Source organism: Mus musculus, chromosome 13, assembly GCF_000001635.26.
Source record: "Mus musculus strain C57BL/6J chromosome 13, GRCm38.p6 C57BL/6J".
NCBI lineage: Eukaryota > Metazoa > Chordata > Mammalia > Rodentia > Muridae > Mus > Mus musculus.
In genome coordinates this window covers 110350047-110357959 of record NC_000079.6, presented here as the reverse complement: position 1 = coordinate 110357959, position 7913 = coordinate 110350047, and the positions used below count along the sequence as shown (strand labels likewise).

Genomic DNA, 7913 nt, shown 5'->3' with positions numbered 1-7913 from the left:
CTGCCTATAAACTAAGATTAATGGTGGCATTTCTCCTCTAAGAATTTCTTGGGTATTACACTAAAGGCTTATGATACCTAGTGTTAGGAATGAACTAACTACTCTTACTTAACAAAATAAAGCATTTTTTTTCTTTCTTGCTGGATTTAGTTTGCTTTCTATCAGATTTCTGCCAATCTGTAACATCCCTATGTGCTAGTGAGTCTCCTAATAAAAGATACTTGACAAGTTTACCTCATGAAAATCAGTCAAATAGTATACCAGAGTAGTATGCCTCAGGACGTTCTTTGGGAAACCTTTATTTAATGAATGTGATGGTGATGATGGTATCAATAACAATTACAACAACATAATAAACACATTCTGAACCAACATACGGGCACTAGTTCAGCAGATATTTAATTTTAGGGTTGTGCATTGTAGCTTCATATTTAAATATGGATTGTTCCACCAATCACAAAGCAAAGAAACAAAAATACTCAAGGCCTATGTTATTATGAGTTTTAAAACCTCTTTGAAGAAAACAAACTACATGATTGATTCTAAAGTGAACATGGTAAAATTGTTCAAAAAAGAAAAATCATCTAGGTTTGACATATTAATGAAATATACACTTCAAAAAGTTCCACCTACAAAGAGGGAGGGTCATTTATAATTCTGCAGTATCTGACGGCAACTTCCTCACGAACCAGGAAACTTTGCAAGTATTAAATACACTGAAGGGAGGAGGAGCCAAAGAAGGAAGTAAGTGACCAGAATGAAAAGAGGAACCATTCTCAGCTGAAGAAAGTTTGATGAAAAGTGACAGACAGAGTTGGACACTCCCAGGCTTCATGTGAGTCCAACTGATGGAAAGTTTTTGGGTAATGGAAAAAGGTAAGAAATGGATTCATGTGTAACCAAGTAGTGACATTTTGTTACTTCAAAACAACTTGTTTGGTGGTGGTGGTGGTGGTGATGGTGGTGGTGGTGGTGGTGGTGGTGTGTGTGTGTGTGTGTGTGTGTGTGTGTGTGTGTGTGTGTGTGTGTTAATGGATGATTCGGGCTCAGTCATAGTGGAGAAAACAATTTGCACGTTGCTGGTGAGGTTGGACCATGCTACACTAATCAGCCCTTTCCTGTGCCTGCCATTCTACCTGAAGGAAGTGTGCTGTCTGCTTTGCAAGGTCTACTCTAGGAAGAACTTGTGATCTGAAGACAAGTGAATAATTTTTGGTTAGTTTGCAGAAACTGTTGCTTTCCAAAGTGAGAAGAGCTTCCAAGCTGGGCAGAGCAAGTCTCATGTAGGCGTTATACTAGGGCATTTCATTACTGTTGTGATTTTTATACTAAACGATGTCTGCTCTGCATAGAACTAAGATAAATTCTTTCAGAAACAAAGAGGGAGCCTTTTGCTTCTCTGACCCTGCCCAGGGGACAGCAGCCAATCATGCAGAAAGTCCCATTCTGTTCTCTTGGAGGCCTAGCACATTCGAAAACAGATTCAGTGAAATTTCCTCTGGAAATGCATCTCACACATTCTGGATAGGGTGTGTGCAATTATTTATGCTACAACATATTAAGATCCATTCTCATTTGCCCATAAAGGAAACGAGGCTTTTATTTATAGAAATCATTAGGCAAATATCTGTATGTAGCCTTTGTATCATGTCTGCCCTTGTAAGAGTGAGAGGACTTCATCATCTATAGCTCTATTAATTTTAAGCTGGTAGATATGATAGTGTACTTTGTTATGACTTTTCATGCCTACATCATTACGTCTTGCTCATAATTGCTTACGCTTACTGACTACCACCATTCTGTATGCTATCTTTATCATTTTAACTGTAGACAATAAAATGTGCTGGTTTTGACACAGGGTGTCATTCTGTATCCCATCTAGCCTCGGCTTCCCTGTACCAGGATTGCACAGGCACGAGCCCTTATGAACAGCTCAGACTGTTAACACTACATGGTGACTAGATAATTCTATGCTCAGCCATGCTGTATCAACAACCCTCCAGGACCCCAAGGAATTTGAGAGATATATGGATTGGAGGTGTTTGTCCCTAAATAGTTATCAAAGAGAGTTTATTATAAGCAAGCTACACGCTATGCTCCATTTGTTCATATAAAATGCAAAACTGAACCTTTTTGCCTTGGTATAATCTGACCTTGAACAGATTTCTAAGAGGTCGGCATTAGAAATGTGCCCTCACTGAGGGCAGGGAACTGCTTTGTGGGTTTTTCCTTGCTGTTCATTGTTGTTAGTATGGCTAGGAATGAATCCCTCTGTCTATTAGCAGATATTTAGTGTACTAGATCTCCTGTGCTTAGTCCCAGTGCCAGTGTCTAGGAGATAAATACAGCTTACTCGTTGCTAGGGAGTTATTATCTAGAATCCTCCATTTCATCTTCTGTAAGGTGAGGATAGCAATAGCATCCCACATGAATGCTCTAGGGTTAAGTGTGACAATCTACAGGAAAGTGACTGAAATCTGATTTAAGATATGCCCCTAATTAAATATGATTGTTGGTGATGCTCAGTAGACAATGGTAAGAAGTATTATAGTCACTGTTAAACATATTGAACATATGGGCTGTCACTATTCCTGTGTCTCACTTGAAACATATAATAAGAATACTTGGTGGATATAATCGCAGTAGAAAATTCTGTCTGATGGAATACTTTGTGTCACCTTCCTTGATACTTTAAAGGTTCAAGGGAACACTTCAAACATCACCTCAACTAAGTGAAAATCATTTGTTGCATTTGTGATTAAAAGTGTTTACAAAGATATGTTACTTCACTTTTAAAAGATCTCTTAAATAAACTTCAGAATAATCTATACACCCTTTAAAATCTTCCCTCTTAAAGTGTCAGTTAAGCTGAATTGAGTGGCTGAATTTGGGAGTCACTTAAAAAATGCTCTCTTTTATTCAAATAAATAGTGACTGGGTTCATTTTCTGTACTAGGTGTTCGAATTTGCTCTAGGAATCTAAAGATGAAAAGAGCTGAGTCCTGCTGCTCTTGAGACCAGGTAGGAGGGAAGAATTTCCTTACATTTAGGGTACCACTCTCTGCTAGAGAATGAGCTAATTATTTTAAGACTCTAGAGGGAGGAGTAACTAGGGAGTCAACACAGCCTCTGTCCACTCCAAAGGAGGATGGCCAGGCTTCGCAGAGAGGCAGGAAGCAATGGACAGAGCACACATGGATAGTTTTATCCTGTTCCTCCCAATGCTGGGAGAACCTTACATTTTGCTTAAAAGTCATCGACTAATATAAACAACTATGCTTGGGCAGGGGTAGATTCCTCACTCTCGTTTCAAAACAGCTCGTGCTATATTCAATATCAAAAGCAAGAACTGACAATACGGACGTCTAACACATTTGATAGATGTGGTAAATTTATAATCTCATGAGGTACTAAGAATACAGTTAATATATTTTTAATTTATAGCAGGTTTCTGGACGGCACCTCCCTTTTCTTGAGGTTTCTGCTGTGCTGTAATTCTCTGCTCACCTCGGCTTCATTTTGTGATCCACCAAGGGTAAAGGAAGTGGAGAGGACTAAAAATCCACCCCCCTCCCTCCAATTCAGCTCCAGTGTACAGGGATGGTGATACAGTAATCGGTCACCTTCAGAGACTGAATTTGTTCAGTCTCACGTCGTCCAGTTGCATCGGGACTTTGCCAGTAATGTCCTTTGAGATCTGGAAGAGAAATGCCTGCAGGAGCCTTCCACCTCGGTTTTGAACCGCAGCCACCACGGGCGACCAGAAACTGCCTCTGCTTGTGCCTGTGAATTGATTAACCACACCAAACCACGGAACAGCAACTGTGCAGAAATGCTGGAATGCTTTGAGAGTTCTCCGGTGGCTGTGGCTGTAGGCGTTTCCCTCCTAGTCCTCTTGCTGCTCTGTGGGATTGGATGTGCTTGGCACTGGAATCGCAGGGAAAGCACACCGTTTACCCTACCGAAGTTTATGCAAAGGAGAAGCAGCAGGCAGAAAGACGTCACAAAAACCGTCAGCTCGAGTGCCTACGTGATTAGCCCAAGCATGAAAGCCTCGGTGGAAAGCAAAGGCCACAAGTCTACTGCCAAGAGAAACAAGATGCATGGCAACTATGAAAATGTGGAAGTGTGCCCTCCCTGCACTGAAGGGACAACTGAGAAGGCCCTGTATGAAAACACGCAGCCGTCTAATCTCGAGGAACACGTCTACGGGAATCAAACGGACCCCCTCTATTATAACTTCCAGAAACCTAGCCCTCCTCCGCCTCAAGATGACGATATATACATCCTTCCAGATTGCGACTAGCTTTTCAACAAACTGAGACTCGTTGCTGGAGGAAAACCCATCACCAGGCCTCCGAGTGGACTGATGTCGTCATGATCAAATTATTCTGATGAAATCAGTGGTCTCTTTCCTATTGCCACCCTTATATATCCAAGAGGATTTATAGACAAGTTCTTGAACACCCCCCCACCCCCGTGTGCCCTGCCTTCAATTAAATCTGTATTGTTTTATATTCATTTTTCTTTTGAAATATTTCCTGTAACTTCCTTCGTTTTTTCCTCGACCATCTTTTGAGGCTCAGCACTATTGCAGTCTCCTAGCAGGTCGTCCTGTGCTGAGGGGCTAACCCAAGACCGTTCACATGCCAGGTAAGTGGTAAACTCCTGAGCCACATCTCTAGTCTGGTCTTCTGAGTTCCATCCAATCAAAAGCCTATGACGCAGCAGGTTGATCTTCGGAAAACATTCTAGGTGGTCACTTCATTAATCTGCTAAAATAAAAAGCAAAAAAACCAAACAAAACAAAACAAAAAAACAAACAAAAAACTGTATGTTGTTTGCAAAAGATGTGAAGCTCAAAACCCTAACTCCAGAATTCATGACTTTTTCAGTCACAACTTCCTTTGTCAGTTATTTCCCCTCACCCCTCACTTTCTTGCTTGCTTCTGTGTCATCACAAAGCTACCAAGTCCCTGTCTCTGCTCCTCCACGGTGTGACTTGGCTGCCTCTCAAGCCTGCCTCAGGTCATTTCTTCCAGCCTCCCTCATTTCAAACCTACACTTCCTTTTATAGACCTTGCTGCCTGTTTTGTTTTTGTTTTTGTTTTTGAGCATTTGAAGATATGAAGGTTTGCTGTGCATTTTACTACTAATGTAATACGAGGATTCTTCATTTGCAGTTAAACAGCAATGAAGTGGTGCCTAGTAATACTTTTAGATCCAAAGACATCGTATGTGGAACTAAAAGTCTGGTTAATTGAAAAAGACATGAATCTTGCAGTTTGTCAAGTAGATTTTTTTCTTTTAAAAAAAAAACTAATAAATTTACTATTTCTAAATCTATCTAATGAATTTTTGTTGAATGTTTTCTGTGTGTGTTTGTGTATGTGTTATTACACTGGGCAGCTGTGAGGTAAGGAGAGGAACTGTAAGCAAAGAAGGAAAGGAGAGAGAGAGAAAGAGAGAGAGAAAGAGAGAGAGAGTCAGAGAGAGAGACAGAGAGAGCAGGAGGGAGAGATGAGAGAGGAAGGGAAGGAGGGAGAGACAAGGAGACAAATCCTGAATGTGTATTTTTTACACAAAGAAAAGACAGTGGATAAATACTATGTTTATAATGAGTCTCTACTCACTGCCTTTTTTTAGGATGCTCTGAACTACTTTGCCAGGTACCCAGCTGACTGCTACTTCTGCCAGGTAAATTTTTACTGAGCTTTGTTGACAGGACATTTTCATAGAACAGAAGTCCAAAGAAATTTTTTCCTTCTTGTCCTCTCTGCAGAACAAAATGCAAGCATGCGACTGACTCGAGCATCTCCAACTGTTGGCAGTTTCTCCTAGCCTTATCCCTCTATTAGAGGCTCCTTAGGGGACCTCTATTAGGGGTTCCTTAGAACCAGAGGACCATCTCTCAGGTCCTCCCAGGGTATCATCAGGAGACAAGAGCCAATCTGAGTTCTAGGAACCAGCTCTGCTGGATTCTGAAATTCAGATCTTAGTTCCGAATTTATAAATATCTGCAGTTACCACCTCTATGTGCTGAGGCATATGGTGCCCCATTGAGGTATCTACCTCCATATGAGTGTGTGTGTGCATGTGTGTGAGTGTGTGTGTGTGTGCATACATGTGAGTGTATATGTATGTGCATGCACATGTCTGTATGTGTATGTGTGTGTACATGTGCATATGTATATGCTTGTGTCTGTGAGTATGTGAATTTGCATGACAGCATGTGTGTGTTTGTGTGTGTGTGTGTGTGTGTGAACAGTACCTGTTCAATTATGTATATTACACTCGCTCTGTTAAACTGAAAAACATTCCTTCCCCAGCTAGACCCCCACTATCAATGCCTTAGTTGCCTATAGCTCTTTGTGTAAGACTATCTAATAAGAGCCCCCAAACACCAGGCAGGAATTCATTCTTTAAAATACTATTTCTGAACCATTTTAAAACTTTGAACTTTAAAAAAGAATCCATGAGAGATAAAGATAATAAAGTTGTTTATATCTGTATGGGACAACATTTTACAATTGTCCTGATACTATTAGAAGATACAATTGCCTACTATAATAAAAGAGGAAAGAAGCTGGGGCAGAGGAGAAGAGATAGCAGCAGCAAACACTGAGTGTGCTTTATCCGTGGGCTTACAACACGTGAAGGTGTGGTGACATCCCGTGACTTACAGCAATCACCAGTTAATGTCTGCTTCCAGCATCTAGCAACAGTGAGCATATGGCTTGCAGACTTTGCTCTCTGCTTTATATCTTACTTCATAACTCGTTATTGATCCCTAGGACAAGGAAAGCCTTGCTTATGCCACCATTAGCACTGGATTACAGCCTCCACTTACTGCGTAGGGTAGAGAGTAAGGGCAAGGACCGCTAGGCATTTAAGCCAAAGGTGACAACTAAGATATTGGGCTCCTTGCAAATAGGTAAGAGAAAGAAACCAAATAGAAGATGATTCTAGTCACATTGTAATTGTCTAGAGCACTTCCTAATGCGGTAACCATTTGATACAATTTATGTTTTGGTGTCCCCCAACCATAAAATTATTATTGTTGCTACTTTATAATTGTGATTTTGCTACCATTATGAATTGTAATGTAAACATCTGTATTTTCTGATGGTCTTAAGTGACCTGGTGAAAGTGTAATTCGAACTGGGTGTGGTGGCACACACCTTTAATCCCAGCACTCGGCAGGCAGAGGCAGAAGGATTTCTGAGTTCAAGGCCAGTCTGGTCTACAAAGTGAGATCCAGGACAGCCAGGGCTAAACAGAGAAACCTTGTCTCGAAAAACCAAAAAATAAATAAATAAAATAAAATAAAATAAAATAAAATAAAGAAAGTGTAATTCAACCACCAAAGGGGTTGCAACCTACAGGTTGAAACCTCCTAGCCTTTATACTAGCATTTATACTTCCTTTAAATTCTTATGCTGAAACTGTACCTCCAATGTCATGGAGTTTGGAGATGGACCCTTTGGGCCATGATTAACTTTAGATGTGGTTAGATGAGGAAGGAGTCCTCTGGTTAGAACAGCGCCTTGCCAAGAAGAGACCAGAGAGCTGCTGACTTGGCTCAGAGGCATGGTGCTTGCCTGGTATCTGTGATGCTTGGTGTTCAATCCCCAGCACAGATGTAGAAGGACGAACAAGGAAGAGGAGCAAGAAGGATGAGGAAGCTGATGAGAAAAGCATAGAGGGGAAGCTTCCCCTCCTTTCGCACAGCTCCTCTCTCTCTCTGTCAGGAGAGAGTATTGGGAGGTAGAGATCCCTTGTCGGTACTAGCACTTTGATACTGGATATCTCAGCCTCCACAACCGTGACAAATACATCTGTGTTCTAGCCCTCCATTCTCTGACATTTTCTTACAGCTACGTAAACAGACATTTTGGAGACATCTATGCCAT

The 7913-nt window shown here is 41.1% G+C and overlaps 1 protein-coding gene across 2 annotated transcripts; it reads left to right on the top strand.

Moving 5' to 3' along the window:
- The first annotated feature begins 739 nt into the window (after positions 1-739).
- On the top strand, positions 740-5346 carry Gapt (Grb2-binding adaptor, transmembrane). 2 transcript variants are annotated; one of them, XM_006517651.4, is made up of 3 exons: positions 740-876; positions 2957-3021; positions 3448-5346. In XM_006517651.4, the coding sequence occupies exon 3, from the start codon at positions 3833-3835 to the stop codon at positions 4304-4306; it is 474 nt and encodes a 157-aa protein (XP_006517714.1). In that variant the 5' UTR covers positions 740-876; positions 2957-3021; positions 3448-3832; the 3' UTR covers positions 4307-5346. The 2 variants fall into 2 exon arrangements, with proteins under 2 accessions (XP_006517714.1, NP_808381.1); NM_177713.3 differs by having other exon boundaries at positions 788-876; positions 3445-5345.
- Positions 5347-7913: the final 2567 nt, after the last annotated feature.